Raw genomic sequence first — 21,407 nt, 5'->3', positions numbered from 1 at the left:
GCAACAAATACAAACCAGGGAGTTACCCAAAAGGAGGACCAGCTAGTAAACAACCCAGCTATCCCAAGTGTTCCACTTGTGGGAAATTCCACCCAGGAGTTTGTCGCAAGGGCATGCGAGGATGCTTTAAATGTGGCCAAGAAGGGCATATGGCTAAGCAATGCCCGAACAAGACCAGTCTTCCTCCACCACAGCTGATTCAGTACGGAGACAAACCAGCCCAGTTACATCAGATGCAGGCTGCTATAGATTGTCCACACATCAGCCAGGGCAGACTAGAAGCCCCCTCAGTCATGACAAATGCAAGGATCTACTCACTAACCAGAGAAGCCGTAGTGAATGCCTCGACAGTTGTTACAGGTCAGATCAGTATTTTACAGCAAAGTGCAACTGTCTTATTCGATACCGGGGCAACCCATTCTTATATATCCAGGGCATTCGCCGAAAAGATAGCAATACCCCCAGAGGTATTCAGTGGTCAGTTTTTGACGACGCTACCTTCGGGAGAAGTTATGGCATCCAAGCACTGGCTCCGAGCAGTGCCGGTCATTATAGCAGACAGAGAACTTTTTGGTGATCTGATAGTATTAGATATGGCCGACTACGACGTCATCTTGGGAATGGACTTTCTGATGAAGTACGGCGCCTCCATAGAGTGTCGTAAACAAAGAGTTGTATTCCAACCTGAAGTAGGAATGCAGTTTGGGTACATCGGGGATCCAAAGAGGAAGGCTAAGAAATTCCTCTCAGCTCTGAAAGCACAGAAACTACTGGATTCGGGATGTACAGGATTCCTAGCACATGTAGTCAGTACCAGCCAGGACAAGGACCGAAAGCTAGAGGAGGTCCGAGTCGTATGTGACTACCCAGCAGCCTTCCCTGAGGAGTTACCAAGCCTAGCACCAGACAGGGAGATTGAATTTGAGATAGAACTTATTCCTGGTACAAATTCCATCTCCAAAGCACCCTACCGCATGGCTCCAGCAGAATTGAAGGAACTTCATGGGCAACTACAGGAGCTGCTCGACAAGGGATTCATATGCTCTAGTCACTCCCCATGGGGAGTGCCTGTATTGTTCGTGAAGAAGAAGGACGGGAGCATGCGCCTGTGTATAGACTACCGGGCACTAAACCAAGTCACGATTAAGAACAGGTATCCTCTTCCCAGAATAGATGACCTATTTGATCAGCTAAAGGAAGCAGCAGTGTTCTCTAAGATAGATCTCAGATCGGGATATCACCAGGTTAAAGTCAAAGAAGGTGATATACCAAAGACGACTTTCAGGACCAGATACGGACATTATGAGTTCGTAGTCATGCCCTTTAGCGTGACAAATACTCCAGCTACTTTCATGGACCTCATGAACAGGGTATTCAGAGAATACTTAGATAAGTTCGTTATCGTATTCATCGATGACATCCTTATCTATTCCAGAACTCAGGAAGAACACGCAGAGCACCTGAAGATAGTACTGCAGATCCTTCAGCAGAACCAGTTGTACGCCAAGTTCACGAAATGTGAATCTGGCTCGATCAGGTAGCCTTCCTGGGTCACATCATCTCCAAGGATGGTATTATGGTAGACCCCAGTAAAATAGAGGCTATGAGTAACTGGAAAAGACCCAAGAACGCCAGTGAAATCAGAAGCTTTTTGGGACTAGCAGGTTATTACAGGAAGTTCGTAGAGGATTTCTCCAGGATAGCCTCCCCACTGACAGCTCTCACCAGAAAGAACAGAAAATTTCAGTGGATAGAGGACTGTGAGAATAGTTTCATGGAGCTCAAAAGAAGATTGACCAGTGCACTCATTCTAACTCTGCCAGAAAACACAGACAACTTTGATATTTATAGCGATGCCTCTAAATTGGGACTACGAGCGGTACTGATGCAAAATGGCAAGGTGATCGCCTACGCCTCTAGACAACTCAAGGACTATGAGAGGAACTACCCTACTTATTATCTTGAGCTTGTAGCAGTCGTCTTCGCCCTCAAAATTTAGAGACATTACTTGTACGGAGCTCAGTGTAGAGTATATACAGATCATCAGAGCCTGAAATATTTCTTCACTCAGAAGGATCTGAATATGCGACAGCGCAGATGGCTCGAGCTGGTCAAAGATTACGACATATACATCCTCTACCATCCAGGAAAAGTCAATAAGGTGGCAGATGCACTTAGCAGGAAGTCCAGTGTTACCTTACTATCCCTAGCAACCATGTCACCGCCCCTGCAGAAGGAGATCATAGATTTCGGTCTCGAACTTATAGTGGGACAGCTCTCTACTATGACGTTAGAATCCACCTTGCTTGGTGACATCCAGGCAGCTCAGGGTCAGGACCCTGAAATTCAGAAAATCAAGCAAGGTCTAGCAGGATCAGAAGGTCGAGAGTTCAGAATATCTGATAGTGGGGCATTATATTGTGGTGACAGACTTTGTGTTCCAGATCGGGAGGAACTACGAAGGAAAATCCTAGACGAGGCTCATAGGACTCCTTATGCGATGCATCCTGGCTCCACCAAGATGTATCAAGACCTAAAGAAACGCTTTTGGTGGCCGGGGATGAAAAGAGACATCGCTAGGTATGTCAGTACCTGTCTGACCTGCCAGAGGGTCAAGGCAGAACACCAGAGACCAGGAGGAGTTCTGCAGCCTATCCAGATTCTAGAATGGAAGTGGGAGGATATTTCCATGGACTTCGTAGTGGGACTACTCAGAACCACGAATGGTTTTGATGCCATTTGGGTAATAGTCGACAGATTGACTAAATCAACCCACTTCTTAGCTATCAGAATATCCTACTCCATGGAGCAGCTAGCTCAGTTGTATCTCAAGGAGATTGTTAGACTGCATGGAGTTCCACGGACCATTATTTCAGACAGAGACAGTAGGTTCACATCACACTTCTGGGAGTGTGTACAGGCAGTGTTGGGCACCAAGTTAAAATTTAGCACAACTTTCCATCCTCAGACAGATGGTCAGACGGAGCGAGTGAATCAGGTACTCGAAGATATGCTCCGAGCGTGTGCCCTGGACTTCAAGGGAAGTTGGTGCAAATATCTGCGTTTAGCAGAATTTGCATACAACAATAGCTATCAAGACACTATCGGTATGGCACCCTACGAGGCTCTCTATGGGTGGAGGTGTAGATCTCCAATCTGCTGGTATGAGGGTGGTGAACAGAAAGAACTAGAGCTTCAGACAGATCTAGTAGCAGATACCACAGCAGCCATACAGCAGATCCGCTAGAGGATAGAGACAGCTCAGAGTCGTCAGAAAAGCTATGCTGATACACGGCGCAGACCCTTAGAGTTTTCAGTTGGGGATATAGTCTTTCTCCGAGTGGCTCCCATGAAGGGAGTAATGCGTTTTGGGAAGAAGGGCAAATTAAGTCCCAGATATGTGGGACCATACCTTATCACCAGAAGAGTTGGCAATGTAGCATATGAACTAGAGCTACCCCAGGAGATGTCAGCTATCCATAACGTATTTCATGTCTCTATGCTGAAGAAGCATATCCTAGATGCCACCCAGGTGATTGAGCCCCAGTCGGTACAAGTCCGCGAAGACCTCAGCTATGACAGTCGGCCTATTCAGATAATAGACCGAGCAGTTAAGAAATTTCGGAACAAAGAAGTACCATTAGTAAAAGTTATTTGGCAAAGTCACACAGCAGAAGAGGCAACTTGGGAAACAGAAGCCAGTATGAGACAGAAGTACCCAGAGTTATTCTAAGTTCGAGGACGAACTTTTTATAAGGTATGGGGGATTGTAATGCCCGAATATTCTCAAAAAGACTTTAGAGATATTCTATTATTTTTCTGGAATTTTAGGATATTTTTATGGAATTTTTAGAGTAGTGGAAGTAACAAAAATAAATAGGAACGTAAAATAGCCTAAGCGGGAATTGAACCCGAGATCTATGACACCCTATGTCTTATAGACAACTCTAGTAACCAGGAGGCCCCAGCAGGGGTGTGCTGAAAGAAGAGAGAATCAATTATATTTAAGTTTAAGTTGGCCGAATAAACCACTTAATATAAATAGGAAAATTATTAAGTGGGGAATTGTTTTAGCACAACTTTCTCTCCTCAAACCCTCACACCCCGCCCCCTCTTCCTTCTCTTCTTCTCTCGGCGCACCAAGCCAAAGGGGCTAGGGTTCCGTCCCAAGGGCTATAGGATCACCTTCCGACGACAACTCCGGCACGAGGACGCTCCTCTCCGCGAGAAGAGCACGTAAACGTAGGAGCATCATAGAGAAGATCGTCCTTCCGGAAAACTTAGCGACCAGATCGTAAGGAAATCTAGCGCAGGATGTAAGAAACCCCTCACCTGCAGTATAAGTAGCTATTCATATGTTTTTATGCATTAGTTTAGGCGTATGCAGATTTTCAGTACGTAGGGTGTGTCCTAGTGCACACCAAGTGGTTGATAAAATGTTTAGCTTAGTAAAATGCTACAATAGGCATTTTAATAGCTCAGTAAATGCAGTAGAAGCATTTAAGATAGCATATTTAGACTTGCTTCAGCTTATATGGGACTACAGTCCAATGGGTGGGCTCCCATAGTCGCCTCTAGGTTCAGATAACCTAGTACTAGGTTCAGATAATCTAATAAGAGCAAGGTAAGGTATATTAGCTACAAACTAGTATTTTACTTTTCAGTGACACTGTACTGGACTTCAGTGGTCCTTGGGCTGGGCTCCCATAGTCGTCCCTAGGTTTAGATAACCTAGTAACTCTATTAAATTCGGGACTTGCAACCCCGGGTCTAGTTAGAGATGCGCGCATAGCAAGTACAGTTGTCGGGCCCATCAGCAACATGATTAGTATTTTCATCTATATATGATAAATAGTTTTTCAAATCTTCACAATTTAGTTATGTGATTATAGTTCAGAATTTGTATCAGCTTAGCATTAGTTTGATTAGCTGTTGTATCAGTTTAGTTCTACCTTGTTGATACTAGAAAATATTGCCATGATCAGTTTTGATTTCTATGTTTAGATGATAGTATGCCATGCCATGTTCTAACATGTCTAGTATATATTTCAAATAGCATGTTTTTAAAAACATAAATTGCATCGTATGCATGTTTTGTGAGGTAGATGATTTCTTACTAAGCTCCCAAGCTTACAGATACTTCTTTTCCTTATACTGCAGATAAGGGTAAAGGAAAGATGGATTAGTGGAGGCTGGAGGACAATGCGATGAAGATGTGTGTGGAGGGGAACTTGGAATAAAGATATTGGAGAAACTAGCAAATTTAAGAACTTAGCATTTCTTTATGTTGTTACTTTTCTGCACTCTTGGCTCTTTAAGTATCTTAATTTATGAAAGTGATGCTTAGATTGTTAGTTGGCATGATATTAGACAGCTAGCCATGAGTAATGATAGGTCTAGTAGCTTGGTTTTTGCTTATAGAGTTGATATATGTGGTGTGAGCACGAAACAGTGCTGAAATCAGGCTTTTGATACGAAATCAGAAACCCTAATCGATCAGCCGATTGAATGGAGGCTCCTCAATCGATCAGCGGATCGATTGGGGCAACTTGTTCCGTGAACAGTAAGCTCCTGGATCGATCAGCCGATCGATCCGGTAGCATTCTGTCGCGAATAGAGAGCTCTGGAATCAATCACTGGATCGATTGATTAAGTTGGATCGATCAACCGATCGATCCATAAATTCTTCCATGCACAGTAGCACGCTGAATCGATCAGTGGATCGATTCAATAGTTCCAATCGATTGAGTGATAAGCTCAATCGATCGGGAAGCTGGATCTTGACTAGAAACCTTTGGTGGTAGCTCTTTGACCATGGGGGATGAAAGATATGTCCTGTATACCTTCAATCCCATCCCTTAGCGCACGTAGAACAAAGAAATTGCATTAGCATAAAGAAATCTTTAATTAGATCAGTTTTTCGCATATTAAGAATAGTTTAGCAACAGCATAATGTAACCCCCGGCCTTACAGCTTAGCCGGTAGAAGGCAGGGCGTTACATCCTAGGACCAACAACTTTGAATTAATAGGATATTCTGACTCAGATTATGTCGGGTGCAAGTTAGACCGCAAAAGCACAAGTGGTAGATGTCAACTACTAGGTCCATCACTTGTCAGTTGGTTTAGTAGAAAGCAACATTATGTTGCCTTATTTACAATTGAGTCAGAATATATAGCTATAGGAGAGTGCGTTGCACAACTACTATGGATGATACACACCCTAAAAGATTTTAACTTAAACCTTACAAATATAAAAGTTTTAATTGACAACATTAGCTCAATTAATTTAACAAAAAATCCCGTGCATCATTCAAGAACCAAACACATTGAAATTAGGCACCACTTTATCAGGGATCACGTTACTAAAGATGACATTGAACTCAAATACATTGAGTCTAAGTCAAATTTAGCTAACATTTTCATCAAACTACTCCCTGAGAGTGAATTTAGCAATCTACGTAGAAAACTAGGAATGCGCCTAATAGATTAGGAATTTCAAAACTGTCTTCAAAAAGTGGTTATTTTCAAATTCTACGGTAAAATACTTTTATGTTTTCAAAATTTCCTATTTTTAGAATTTTAAAACACTTTTAGCCTTAGACTAGAATAATTCCTTAGAAATCATGTTCACCTAAGACTAGTATTTAAGCATCTCACCAACACCCTAGGATTCCCTTGTTTGTGATTACCAAACATAGAAATGGGTGATCTGCATAGGCAGATTGTTTGGACTTAAGATGCTTATTTCAGTGCATCGACATAAGTCTGGGCGTTAAATACCAAACAGATATTAATCAAATTAAGCCATTCAGTGTAGTCAAACACTAACTGATACTTAGACTTAATTTGACTAACCAAGTGAAAGCTGCTATCCTCTGAATAGTCAGTAAGTAACTAACTAGTTAGACAGATGTTGTATATCAGGTTCAGGGGGAGAAATTAATCCTTTTTATTTAAAAATTTTCTTAAAAATATTTTGAAACTAACTTTTACAAAATTTAGCTCGTTTTCTTCTAAAAAGTTTTTTTTGGTTTTAAATTAAACTTGAAAATTGGATCTACCTCAGTTAAATTTTGTGAACTAAGTTTTTGGAAATTGAAATTTAAAAAATTACTTTTAACTCAGTGTTTGAAAATTGGAATTAAAAATAGAATTTACTTAATATTGAAAATTTGGTTCTACAAAGTTAGTTCTTTTTAAAATTAGATTTTTCAAAACCTAATTTTACTTAGTTGGATTTTGTAAACTTGAGTTTAAAGTTATAAATTAAGTTTTCCTTCAAAATAGTTTTCCTTAAAACTAGAATCGTGTCAACTTACAAAATTATTTTGAAAATTGATCTCTATAAAACTCATGTTTTAAAGGTTTTGAAAATTTGGTTAACTTTTTAAATTTTATCTTTAAAAATATATTATAAAAAGTTACTAAATTATCTTTTTAACTTAATCATTTTTTCAAAATCTAGCTATTTTGAAAAGCTTTTAAAATCTTTCAACGCTATCTTTCTAACTTAACATGTTTAGCTACTTTTGAAAAGGTTAAAGAGATACTTTTAGAGTAAAATGTTTAATTAAACTCCCCTAGTCAATCTGGTTAGTGTTTACACTTTTAAATTTTTTATGTTTATTTAATCCTTGTTTACATTTGATGAATGCCAAAGGAGGAGGGTTAGGTGGTTAAGTTAGCTAAAACAAATTGAAAATAAAAAACTAACATAAAAATCTGTTAATACTTTTTTACTTGTTTTTTACACTAACTTAACCAAGTTGTCATTCCATCAAAAAGGGGGAGATTGTTGGTGCGGTTAGCACTAACGATCTAACTTGGGTTTTGATGAACAATAAATTAGGTTAAGTTAGTTTTGTTGTTGATTTAACACTCTGACCAAGTGTGCAGGCAAAGTCCAGACAGGTCGACGGGCTGACAGGATGTCTGGCACGAAGCCCAGCTAGGTCGACGGGCCGACCGGATAGTTGATACGAAGTCCAAATGGGTCGAAGGGCTGACCAGACATTTGGCACGAAGTCCAGCTAGGTCAACGGGCTAACCGGATAGCTGGCGCGAAGTCCAGACGGGTCGAAGGGCTGACCGGACGTCTGACAGGTAAGTAAAGGTAAGTCACTGGAGTTGAGTAACTAGAAGGACGCGTTCTCGGGAAGGGAACTTAGGTGCCAATCCGACTTAGAACAATTTCGGAACTCTTAGTCAAGATCGTGACTAGATTCCGGTCCCGAAAAGATGGAATCTAAGTCATACTCTTTTTCTGTTAAACGATGAATTGTGCTAATAATATGTTTTGCAAGGTATAATTGCCTCGAACTAACGTATTTCTTGCAGGAAGGAGTATGCTGAAAAACTTGGGTCCGGGCGCCCAGGAGGTACCTAGGCGCCCGGAGGTCCGAGTGCCCGGGAGGTACCCGGGTGCCTGGAGGCAAGATTTTATCCCCTTCGCGTCAACGCCACATGGAGGCTCCTGATTGGGTCAGCTACGTCACACCGGGGCACCCTGAAGGTTCCAGGTGCCCCCGAACCTCTTATATAAGGAGGGTCAAGGCGGAAGCTCCAATATAACTCAGAATTCGCTCTCCTTTGCTCCTGCGACGCTACGAAGCTCTCCGACAACGCGCTTTCCTTTTCAGTTCTTACTTTCTGTCGGTATTTTTTTTATAATTCCTGTACTCAATTCTTGTAATCATTTTTCGAATTATTAGTGAATTGCCCATCGAAAGCACCCTTGTGTGTGGACCTTGGAGTATGAGTCATCAAAGGCTTCGAACCAAGTAAAAAGAACTTGTGTTAGCCTTGCAATTTTTTTCTTATTATTTTCCGCTGCTTAACTCGCTTCAAAATTTTTGTTATAGATATTCACCCCGCCCCCCTCTATCGATTCTTCATGATCCAACACCAGACTCTCACACCAACGCGAGTTATAAGCTAGCATGCTCTCGTGACCAACGACCTCTTGGCCGGTGTTCTAGACTCTCGCCCAAGCGCTAGTTATAAGAGAGCATACTCTCGCGACCAACGACCTCTTGGTCGGCGTTCCAAACTCTTGCCCCAACATAAGTTATAAGCGAGCATGCTCTCGTGACCAATAATATCTTGGTCGGCGTTCCAGAATCTTGTCCCAGCGCGAGTTATAATCGAGCATGCTCTCGCGACCAATGACCTCTCGGTCAGTGTTCCAGACTCGCCCTAGCGTGAGTTATAAGAGAACATGCTCTCGCGACCAACCACCTCTCGGTCGGCATTCTAGACTCTCACCCTAGCGCAAGTTATAAGCGAGCATGCTCTCGTGACCAACGACCTTTCAGTCGGTGTTCCAGACTCTCGCCCCAGTATGAGTTATAAGCAAGCATGCACTCGCAACCAACGACCTTTCGGCCAGTGTTCTAGACTCTCAACCCAGGTTGAGTTATAAACAAGCATGCTCTCGCCACCAACGACCTCTCGATCGGTGTTCTAAACTCTAGCCCCAGCACAAGTTATAAGCGAGCATGCTCTTACGACCAACGACCTCCTAGTCGACTCTCCAGACTTTCGCCCCAACACGAGTTATAAGAGAGCATGCTCTCATGACCAACAAACTCTCGGTTAACGTTCCAGACTCTCTCTCCTGCACGAGTTATAAGCGAGCATGCTCTCGCGACCAATGACCTCTCAGTCAGTGTTCTAGCTTCTCGCCCCAGTACGAGTTATAAGTGAGCATGCTCTCGCGACCAGCGACCTCCCGGTCGGTTCTCCAGACTCTCACCCTAGTGCGAGTTATAAGCGAGCATGCTCTTGCAACTAACGACCTCTCGATCAGGCGCAACGACTAGTTGGTCGAGTTTTGCTCCTCTGCCTAGCACTCACCATTCACATTTCACTCGCTACTCTGCTTGACACTTGTCGCTCAGTTAGCACTCGCCCCACTCGCCGCTAGGCTCACGAGGTTTGCGCCCACTCGGCTCCACGGCTTTGCCCCCTCTTGCATTCGCCTTTGATCTCATGGGCTTCACGGCCATTCGGTGCAGCGACGTTATGCCTTTCGATCCCTCGGGATCTGCGCTTGACTCAGCTAGCTAAGCATATAGGATTTGCACCTACTTGCCATCCTTGCAATCATCCGGTCACATTTTATGGTCGTTGGGTTATCATTTTTCAATCGTAGTTTACTGTCTCTCGGTCAATATTTTCTCGATCGCACGCTCGACCCCACTCGCCCATCGTCTTTCTACCTGCTCGGTGTTCTCCCGATTGCTTGGTCGATATTTTCTCGGTCGCATGCTCGACACCGCTCGCCCATCATCTTTCCAACCACTCGACATTCTCCCGATTGCTCGATCGATACTCTCTCGGTCGCACGCTAGACACTGCTCGCCCATCGTCTTTCCACCTGCTCGGCGATCTCCTAATTGTTCGGTCGACATTTTCTCGGTCGCGTGCTCGGCACTGCTCACCCATCTTCTTTCCACCTGCTTGGTGTTCTCCTGATTTCTCAGTTGACATTTTCTCGATAGTATGCTCGACACTGCTCGCCCATCATCTTTCCATCCGCTTGGCATTCTCCCCATTACCCGATCGGTATTTTCTCAGTCGCGCGCTCGACACCGCTTGTTTGTCGTCTTTCCACTCGCTCAGTGTTCTCCCGATTGCTCGGTCGGTATTTTCTCAGTCACTCGCTCAGCACCACTAGTTCATCGTCTTTCCACTCGCTCGATGTTCTCCCGATTGCCTGGTCAGTATTTTCTCAGTCGTGTGCTTGGCACCGCTTGTTCATCATCTTTCCACCCGCTTGGCATGCTCCCTATTGCCTGACTAGCATTTTCTCGGTCATTCGCTAGACTTTGCTCACCTGTCTTCTTTGCAATTGTTCCGTTCCATTCGACTGGCCTTTTGGTACTCTCTGGGTCGAGTTCCCAAACTCTCACCCGAAAGCGAGTTATAAGCGTGCATTGCTCATACGACCCATTGATTGTTTCCCTGGTTGGGGTAAATCCCATGATAGGTACCTATCTTAATAGTCGTTCTATCTTACACTCACCGTGTGCATTTCACATACTACTCTGCCCGACACTCACTGCTCGTATCTCACTCGCCGCTTTGCCCGGCACTCACCGCTCGCGTCTCACTCATCGCTTTGCCCCGCATTCGTTGCTCGGACAACATCTATTTTTTACTTCTTACTTGCATCTGCATAATCGCATGATCGCTCTGTTCAGCATCGCCCGACCGTCTTCTCGATATCACTCGGTTTCCCTCGGCATTCGACCAATCGTTTACTTGGCATACATTTGGTATTATTTCTTACATCACTCAGCTTAACATTCCTTACGTCGCTCAGCTTGACACACCTTTATTTGATTAATCGCCCCTTAAGCATTCGCTCGGTCACCTGCTCGGCTTTCTATTTCCTGTTCAACTCGGCATTGTCATAACTACTCGTTCGACGTTATACAACAAGCCTAGCGATCTGACTCTACATTCAGGAGAGATTACACTTTATGTTAGGTTTGGTCTAGTCAGTCGGATTTGCGCTTCCTTCAATTAGACTTGAAGGGGAGGCTTGTGATGTGATAAGTAGAGATGAGGGGGCATTCTAGCCATTTAATGTGAGCCCATTTTATTAGGGCATTGCTCATGTAAAGGGATTGGGGGGGGTGGGGGGGGGGCACGTTCTCTTCTTTCGCGTTTTCACGTTGCCGCCGCCACGAAGAGGGGAGGGAGAGGGCTTCTTCTTCGTCTCTCGCCACCACCAGCGAGTGACGCCTGCCGGCGGCGACTGCCTTCAAGCCGCCATCTCTTTCCAGCTCCAGGCCACCGCAATCCAGGATAGACGACACTGCTATCGACGTCGCCTTCTCCCTTGTCGCCGGCGATTCACCACTCGCTTACTCCTCTAGTCTCTCCTTTCTTACTCTCTCCTCAGTGGCCACCGCAGCCATGCCCGCCAATGCCTCCTTCGACTCCTCACGCACAGGGGAGGGGGGGGGGGGGGGGGCTGGTTTCGGGTGCCACCACCACAACAGCTAGGCCTCAACCGCCTTGTCGCCTACCCACCAGCGCCAACGCTAGTGCCTCATATCCGCCAAGGCTTCCGGACTGGTGCCACATTTCGTTCATGCCGCCACTAGCATCATGGCGCCACGACACCTTCGCTGCCTCCGACGCTGGCGGTAACCCCTCGCTCTCACGCATGAGGCCTGACGCAAGCCGCCGAGCTCTCCTTCCTCTTCCTCGCTCACACCGCGCTTCCCTCTCCAGGCCAACACTGCCGGAGAGCACCGTTGCCGGCCTGGGAGGCCTTCGACTTCACCTACAGTAGCCTCTTCCTGAGCTTGTCAGCACGCCGACAACCCACTTCCCTTGTCGTCGCTCGCCCGACCACCTTTGCTGTGGGCCACCTCCTCTTCTTGTTCTCCTCCTCTTTACGCAACCACCGTTACAGGATAGACTTGACGTCACCCACCTCGCGCAAGCAGCAGTTCTATGAGGGCGACGCCTCCCCCATCGCTTCGCGGCGTACGCCGCAGTCGTTTCCCTCTCGTTGCCTTCGCAGACTGCCGCTATCGCAGTAAGCTACCACGCTAGCCCCTCCGTTCATAGTTGACCATCGTCGGCACAACCTCACTGCAGTAGCCGTCTTCATATGCCATCTCCGGCGGTGGTCGTCGCCCTTAGGACTCACAATTGTCGTAGGTCACCAATCTTTCCGCTTCCGTGATGTTCCGGCCTCCACGCCGATCAGGCGTGTGCGTTGTGTTCCAACCTCGATCAAGTTTGTTTGTCTTATCTCAGCCTACGTGCCAAGGTCACATCCGATTTCGTGTCACCGCGTCCGGCTTCGCGTCGTCAGATCCATTCTCTAGCCTGTTCAGAGTCATCTATTCTTCTGGGTAAGGGCAACGCGAGCAACATCCCGACCGGCTCACCAATCCACCAGAGGGCACCCCTGGGCCAGGGTATGTTATCGTACTCACTTTACATTCATTTCATTATTCTACTATTAGTCTGTTCCTTATATATTCGTTAGATCTGCCTCGAACATTAGGGTACCAGGGACCAGGACGACCCGGTCACTTACTGCCGGTAGCGTTGACCGGAGGATTTCTAACGACTTGATCAATATAGAAGCTATCTCAGTATATCCCCCTTCGAGCCATAGTGATTCAGTCAATATTCTATCCACCTCATCTGATAATCCATTTGACCTCTTACTTTTATTTATTCATCACTATCTAATATTACCCATCATTCATCTTATGAATCACCATTTTTATCAAATTATTTATTAATAATATTCATAAACAGAATTTGCATTAATAAAGTTCAATTTATAAATAAATAAATAAAAAAAATCAAAACGAAGAAATTATAAGCATAATATCAAACTCAAAAACCAATAAAAAATCTTAAAAATATCAAAATCGTAAAGAATCAAAGTTGAAACTCATAAAACCCAAATGAATCAAGTGTTCATAAAACAAATCAAGTCAAAATCAAATAACAATTTCAACCGACTTAATATGTCTCGTTTAGATTTGACTGGATTTTTAAATTTGTTAAAATTGCTAGCCTATATTAGAAAAAAAAAAAGTCGGCATCTCGTAGGATTATCACGCGTATTACAAGCGCGTAGTGGTTGGCATGTCTTAATGCTATCCAATGCAATCATTTTCTCATTCGACAAATAGTCGATTAACTTGTGCAATAATAAGTAAATTAATTTTTAAGTTATCGACATTATCTAATCTACTCAGATCCCCACGAGATAAGAGGTGTTTTGAAAAGCAAAATACTATTATCTTCCTTCCTTGGAGGAGAACATCCAGCGAAGCCATGTAAATCCCTTTCTCGTAAACGCAATCCAAAGCCCAGACGAGACAAAAGAATCCATCTGTCTCATTCCCCCGTTCATGTCTTCAGGATCCTAATTACAAGCCAAGAAAGCGCCACTTTGTTTCCCTTGCAAACCAAGCAAGAACCCAATTTCTCCCCCTCTTCCTCTCCTCCCTCTTCCTCTGATGAATCATCCACGCCAAATTCAAACCCATGCAAACAGCTCGCGTTCCTGCTGCGAGTCAACCCTAAACCCAAAAGCGAACCCCGAAATTACCCTAATTTCCATCATACATTTAGAAAATTAACAATAAATAGCGCAGATGATGAGAAAAGTGCGAAGGAAAATTAGCAGAGTCTCGTCCGTCATCCTTTCTCAATCTCTCAGTTCTTATTTTAACGCCGACAAGAAGAAACCATCCTCACCTTCTCCTCCACCACCGCCGCCGCCGCCGCCGCCGCCGCCACCTGCAGCCAACATGCCATTCCACCACCGCCACCACCATCACCCTCCGTCCACCGCACCGCTCCCCACCGCCCCCTTCCTCTTCCCGAGAGCCAACTCCACCGTCCTTCCTGATCCATCCGCCTTCTTCTCCCCCTCCCTCCTCTGCTCCCCTCTCCCCACCAACTCCTTCTTCCAGAACTTCGTCCTCAACAACGGGGATCAGGCGGAATACATCCACCCCTACCTCATCAAACCCTCCTCCTCCTCCCTCACCTTCTGCTATCCTTCTCGCTTCCATATCCCCGCCTACGTTTACCAGTCCTTCACCCCCGATCTCACCATCGGCGCCGCAGATGGCGGTGCCCGCCACGTCGTCTCCGCCTTCGACGACCTCAGTGTCACCCTCGATTTCCCCCCTTCGCTCCGCTTCTTTCTCGTCCGCGGAAGCCCCTTCGTCACCTGCTCTACCACTACCACCACCACGATTTCCATCTCCTCCGTCAACGCCTTCATCGATGTCTCCGCCAACGGCTCCTTCACCAAGCACACTCTCCGCCTCAACAGCGGCCAGACCTTCCTCTGCTACTCCTCCGCGCCGATGCGCCTCGCGCAGCAGGGCAACTCCCTCCTCTCCGCCCCAGGCTTCGCCGGTGTCGTGCGCCTCGCAGCTCTCCCTGATCCCGCCTATGAGCCCGTCCTCGATCGGTTCAGCGCCTGCTATCCGGTCTCCGGCGAAGCCTCCTTCGCCCGTCCCTTCTCTGTGGAGTACATGTGGGAGAAAAAGGGATGGGGCGACCTGCTTCTCCTCGCCCATCCCCTCCACCTCCGCCTCCTCTCCTCCGACGACTGCCGCGTCACCGTGCTCGACGATTTCAAGTACAATAGCATCGACGGCGAACTCGTAGGGGTCGTCGGCGATTCGTGGACTCTCAAGACCGACGCCATCTCGCTCGCCTGGCATTCGACAAAAGGCCTGAATGAGGAAGGCTATGCCGAGATTATCTCCGCCCTCTCTAAGGATGTCGACAGTCTGGCTTCTGCTCCCATCACCACCACCTCCTCCTACTTCTACGGCAAGGCGATCGCCCGTGCCGCTCGTTTAGCCTTGATCGCAGAGGAAGTTGGTTTCCCAGACGTCATTCCCTTCGTGCGACAGTTCTTGAAGCAAACCATCACTCCATGGCTGGACGGCAGCTTCAACGGCAACGGATTCCTGTATGACACAAAATGGGGAGGAATTGTCACCAGGCAGGGATCCACCGACTCGGGTGCCGATTTCGGTTTCGGAATCTTTAACGATCACCATTACCATCTGGGCTACTTCCTCTATGCGATTGCCGTGCTCGCCAAGCTTGATCCGGCATGGGGCAGGAAATACAGGCCTCAGGCCTACTCCATGATGGCTGATTTCATGACCCTGTCCCGGAAGCAACATGCCAACTACACCCGGCTCCGGTGCTTCGATCCCTGGAAGCTGCATTCCTGGGCAGGAGGGCTCACCGAATTCGCAGACGGCCGTAATCAAGAGAGCACCAGCGAGGCTGTGAACGCCTACTATTCAGCAGTTCTCATGGGACTGAGCTTCGGGGACGCCCACCTGGTGGCAATCGGCTCGACGCTCACCGCCTTTGAGATTAAAGCCGCAGAGATGTGGTGGCATGTGAGGGAGGGGGAAGGCATCTATGAGGACGACTTCAGCAGGGAGAATAGAGTGGTGGGAGTGCTGTGGAACAACAAGAGGGACAGTGGCTTGTGGTTTGCTCCTGCTGAATGGAGAGAATGCAGGCTGGGGATTCAGGTCTTGCCGCTGCTGCCCATCACCGAAGTCCTGTTCCGCGACGTTAGATTCGTAAAGGAACTAGTCAAATGGACTGTGCCTGCTTTGGCAAGGGAAGGAGTTGGCCAAGGTTGGAAAGGGTTTGTCTATGCTCTGGAAGGCATGTACGATAGAGAGACGGCGTTGGAGAAGACGAGAATGCTAACTGGGCACGACGACGGCAACTCCCTTTCTAATTTGCTCTGGTGGCTTTACAGTAGGGATGCCAGTGCCGCTGAGCAAAGCAGCTTCGGATGGGTTAGAGATGGTTGGTTTGGCCATTACTGCCATTGATGAGAGTGGCACTTTGGTAAGATGTTAAATGCTTGCTGCATGCTTTCTTTTCGTTATAGAATCGATGAGAACATGAAGATCAGAAGATTGCAAACCTTCCGCAGTTGATTTCTTCTTTGCTTGATACAGTGATACTATGTCATTTTATTTCTTTCTTTTATGTGTGTGATATGATTGTTATAATCTACAAAAGGATTATTCGCATTATAATTGAGATGATTGATGACTCTTTTGTGTGCTCAGTTAGATAATAGTATATCTACGAGCTTATTAAAAGAAAAAGTGAAATCGACACTGGGTTATGGTATCTTATCGTCTGAAAGGAAAATAAATTACGGGACAGTGGCTGTTTGGTAAGATGTTAAATGCTTCCTGCATGCTTTCTTTTCGTTATAGAATCGATGAGAAGATGAAGATCAGAAGATTGCAAACCTGCCGCAGTTGATTTCTTCTTTCCTTGATACAGTGACACTGTCATTTTATTTCTTTCTTTTATGTGTGTGATATGATTGTTATAATCTACAAAAGCATTATTCGCATTATAATTGACATGATTGATGTCTCTTTTGTGTGTTCAGTTAGATAATAGTATATTTATGACATCTTCGAGTCCCAACTATGATGAATTTATTGAAATTTTTTTTTCAAATAGGACATGTTACTAAAAAATACTAGGCTCCTGAGTTACCCGCTGTGAATGCTTCTCGATTTATCCTGGTGGCTGCTGAGAAACTTCTATGGGGTTGGGTCTACCACTCCAGGTTCGACGTTATCCAACTTGGTTAATTATTTTTTTTATTAAAAGAAAAAATGAAATCGTTATTAGGGTCGTGCCTCTAAGGTGATATCTTACTGTCTGAAAGGAAAATAAATTACAAGAAACTTCGTCTAACAACAACAGTATATATTATTATATTTGAGAGGTGTTCTAAGACAATCATTTTATGAAATGTACCATTTACTGGATAAATAAATTTATATTTGAGTGCACATTCTCTCATGATTGAATCTTAAATTCATTTATTAATATTCACAATATGATTCATAGCATGAAAGAATTTATAATTGGATTACCATTAGTTTTTGATGTTGCAAAGAGTTTAATTATGCTATTTATTGTTTATTTTTTTCTCTTCTAAATATATTAAAATGTTATTAAAAATTAATTAAACTTTAATGGTACGTTTGATTCAAGTTATCGTGTAACTTTGGTTATATGATTACCTGATAATCACATAACCAAGATTACGAGAAATAAAATATAATCTTAATCTTATTTGGTTCTCCCTTTTTACTATGTTTCTCCATCATGGTCGATTTTTTCATGCTGACATCATCTCCAACGCAACAATGCTGCCTCTTCTGTAAGCTGTTGACGCACCATGAGTTAGTTCCGATCGATACTCGAAGAGCATGGAATAATTTTGAACCATCTCCGCGAAGAGGAAGTGAAATTGATCGATGCCAGAGGGATCGATGATAAACTTCAACCCCGATCTCCTCCACGATGTGGTGCCGTGCAACCCCATGGGGCTAGGCAAGATTCTCCGCACGAAGTGCGTGACGAGGTTGACCACGTCGCACGGAGGTTGTTGAAGGCAAAAAGGAAGACACCCCCGGAGGCAGTGAGGAAGTAGAGATCCTCGCCGGGGGTGATGATCGTGCTTATGATGAGGATCATGAACCACTGGTTGAAGTGGTTATTGAATCCCCGTAGTACGAAATCCCTAAGGGTACGTTTGGTTCGGGGTTATTCTTGATAACCTTGGTTATCCATCCAAGGTTATCAACAAAAACCTTGTTTGGTTTAGGTATTCGATGATTCTCAAGTAATGTTCCATGCCCAACACGTCAGCAAAAGGGTCATGCAGCCCGGAATCGGAAAACCTCAGAAAACTAAGGTTTTTGTTGATTCCGGGGTTAACAAATTTTTTTTACCAAAAATACCCTCCGATAAGAAAAAACATGAAAAAAAAGAAAAAATGTAAAAAAAATATTTAAAAAAGTAAAAAAAATAAAAAAAATGTTATAAAAAATTTAAAAATTTATTTTTTAAAAAAATAAATAATTTTAAAAAATAAATAATTTTAAAAAATAAAAAAATAAAAATTTAAAAAATAAAAAATAAAAAAATTTAAAATAAAAAAAAAATTTAAAAATGTTAAAAATTTTTTAAAAAATTTAAAAATTTTAAAAATGTTAAAATTTTTTTAAAAAATTTTAAAGAAATTTATAAAAATTTAAAATTTTTTAAAAAATAAAAAAATTATAAAAATTTTAAAAATTAAAAAAATTAAAATTAAAATTTAAAAAATGTAAAAAAATGTAAAAAAATAAAAAAAATATAAATATAAATAATATAAAAATATAAAAACAATAAAAAAATTAAAAAACACATAAAAAAGTAAAAAAATATACAAGGAAAAAGAAAAGTAAAAAAAAAATTAAAAAATAAATAATAATAATAATAATATGTATAGTTGGTTTTGTAACTGAGGGTAATACGGTAAAATATTAAACTAGGGTATTCATTAAAACCTTCAAACAAACAAGTTTTTGTTGCATTACCTAAGTTGAACCAAACAACATTTGGTTATGTTTTATTCCCTATAACCTTGGTTATGTGATTACTTGTTAATCATATAACCAAGGTTATACAGGATGACTTGAACCAAACGCACCCTAAGGGGCCTCTTCTTGTAGATGAAGAGACATTCGCTGCTACGATTGGGGCGTCCCTCACTGAGGTAGCGGAAGCCATGAGTGGATACGAGAAAGGAGAGTGCCTTGGCGATGGATCAGACACGGAGAAGCTTCGGGAGGGCGAGATGGAAGAAGATCTCATGGAGAAACTCGGAGGGGAGAAGATAAGGGCTGACAATAGTGACGTCGCGATCGACGCCCCTCATAATTTGCTCCTGCTTATCTCTTGTTCATCTCGAAGGGTAATTTTGAAAAAAATATTCATAACCCTAGAACTATGGAAAATCTAAAGTTTTCCAACATTTTTTGATTTCGAGTTATATTCCTTGATTGCTGACATGGTGGGAATGTTGCATTATCAGGATCACTGATTACTTAAATCAAATAAGGTTGTCGTTGATAATCTACTAAGAGCATCCACATCACCTATCATATTAAAAGATTTTATCCTAAATTTTGGATAGGGTAGTTAAATTTTTTTTGCTTCAGCTGCCCTATCTATTCTCTAAATTTAAATTTGATGAATAGTGATTATCTAAATTTAGGGAATGAAACTTACCCTAAAAGTAAAATAATATTTCTTTTCAATCTTTTTCTTTTCACTCATTCTTTTCAATCTCTCTCCTTCCACTTATTCCATAAATATAATAATAAAAAATAGAAGAAAATAATAAAAAATTAAAGATAATATAAATTTTAAGGTAATTAATTTAGTGTGTAGTGAAAAATGATTGTCTAAATGTAATAAAGTGAGTTATTTACTCTAAATATTAGATATAGTGATAGGAAAACTGATGTGGATGCTCTAAGGTTATAAGCAATAACTCCAACCAAACACACCCTAAATGTTGTGGGCATAATATATTTGCATGCAAAATAAAAGAAGAAAGAGAAGAGAAGAGAAGAAAATTAAGAGAAACTACATGCATATGGGATAGGAGAGAGAAGAGAGGAAAGAAAAGAGAGAGAAAAATGATAGATAAAAGAAAAACAACAGCAAAAGTCAGATTTATCAAGAGAATAGAATGAAAAATGTACTTAAAAAGATATATCCTTTGATAAATACCACAATAGCAAGTGTCTTTTGATCAATTCAAAAATATAAGTATGTCTTTCGATAAATTATCGAAAAAGGAAAGACACATTCAGAGCCTTAAGACATCTCCAATTGAAAAACCTCAAAAATGAGGTTTTATATTTTCTATGTATCATATCATTATCACACCAAAACTAAAAAAATCTCACTTTTCTCCCCATAAGAAAAAACCTCCATATAATTTTTTTTTCTTTTTTTTTTTGTTCCGGTCCTATATTCAATAATTTACATATTTTATAACAAAAACCTCAATTATTTGGTATGGAGTTAAAATTTTATAAATTTAAAATGAAGAAATATAATATTAAATAATAAATTATTATAAATAATTTATAAAAAATAATCTTTTACTATTAATTTAAAATGGCAGGAAAAAACATCAGGAAATGTAGGAAAAAAAAGCGACAAGGAAAAAAACAAAAACGGCAAGGAAAAAAAAAAATCAAAAACAACGGTAATCATAGAAAAAAAAATTGTTGTTGTTTTTTTTTAAACTATGGCCCACCATTCGATTTTTTATTCCTGGTCTTTTTTTTCTTGCAATTTTAAACCAGCCGATTTTAAAAAAAAACGTTACACATTAATCGCTATAAAATTAGCCATTATAAAATTAATTATTATAAATATTTCTATATATATTATATATTATGTTGGTGCATACAATACGAGTAATCGGGGTTTGATATTGGTAAACATTTAAAGTTAAATTTTATTATGATCTAATGAGATTGACGAAGTGTAGGTAATTCAACCAAAAAGTTTTAGTAGATCAAGTTGATTGAATACTAAAGTCCTAATGGACACTAGACAGAGAAAGTCCTAGTTGCAATTAGGTAAGAAAGTCTTGGTCAATGAGATTGAGAAGGAAGACTTGGTAGATCGAGTACACTATGTGAGAACTCTAGATGAGCTGGAGGACCGGACGTCTAGCAGTTCGATGGGTCTAGAGGACCAGACATAGAGAGGAAGTCCTGGGGTCAGAGGATCGAATGTCTAGCAGGAAGTCCAAACAGATATGGAGGACTGAATGTTTAACAAGTCAGGTAAACTCTTATGAGAGGAGTAGGTGAGGACGCATTCCATTCAATCGAACAGTAAGTGTCGATCTGACCTAGGGTTTTAACGAAATCCAAAATCAGGACTGGATAGTCCTGAGACTATCGAATCATTTATATCTTATATTATGCCTATTTTTGTTATTCTATGATGCAGGAAATAAAAGTTGGAA

At 42.6% G+C, this 21,407-nt stretch overlaps 1 protein-coding gene across 1 annotated transcript; it reads left to right on the top strand.

Moving 5' to 3' along the window:
* Positions 1-13,907: 13,907 nt before the first annotated feature.
* On the top strand, positions 13,908-17,297 carry LOC122029491 (probable endo-1,3(4)-beta-glucanase ARB_01444). Its single transcript, XM_042588493.1, has 2 exons — positions 13,908-16,396; positions 17,033-17,297. Exon 1 carries the CDS (start codon positions 14,146-14,148, stop codon positions 16,378-16,380), a length of 2,235 nt encoding a protein of 744 aa, XP_042444427.1. The 5' UTR covers positions 13,908-14,145; the 3' UTR covers positions 16,381-16,396; positions 17,033-17,297.
* Positions 17,298-21,407: the final 4,110 nt, after the last annotated feature.

Source organism: Zingiber officinale, chromosome 10B (assembly GCF_018446385.1).
Source record: "Zingiber officinale cultivar Zhangliang chromosome 10B, Zo_v1.1, whole genome shotgun sequence".
NCBI classification, from domain to species: Eukaryota; Viridiplantae; Streptophyta; class Magnoliopsida; order Zingiberales; family Zingiberaceae; genus Zingiber; species Zingiber officinale.
The sequence above is the reverse complement of the archived record's forward strand: the minus strand, read 5'-3'. Positions and strand labels throughout refer to the sequence as shown.

What these genes read in the sequence shown, in the direction of transcription:
- LOC122029491 (XM_042588493.1), top strand. Translation starts at nt 14,146, where the DNA reads ATGATGAGAAAAGTGCGAAGGAAAATTAGCAGAGTCTCGTCCGTCATC.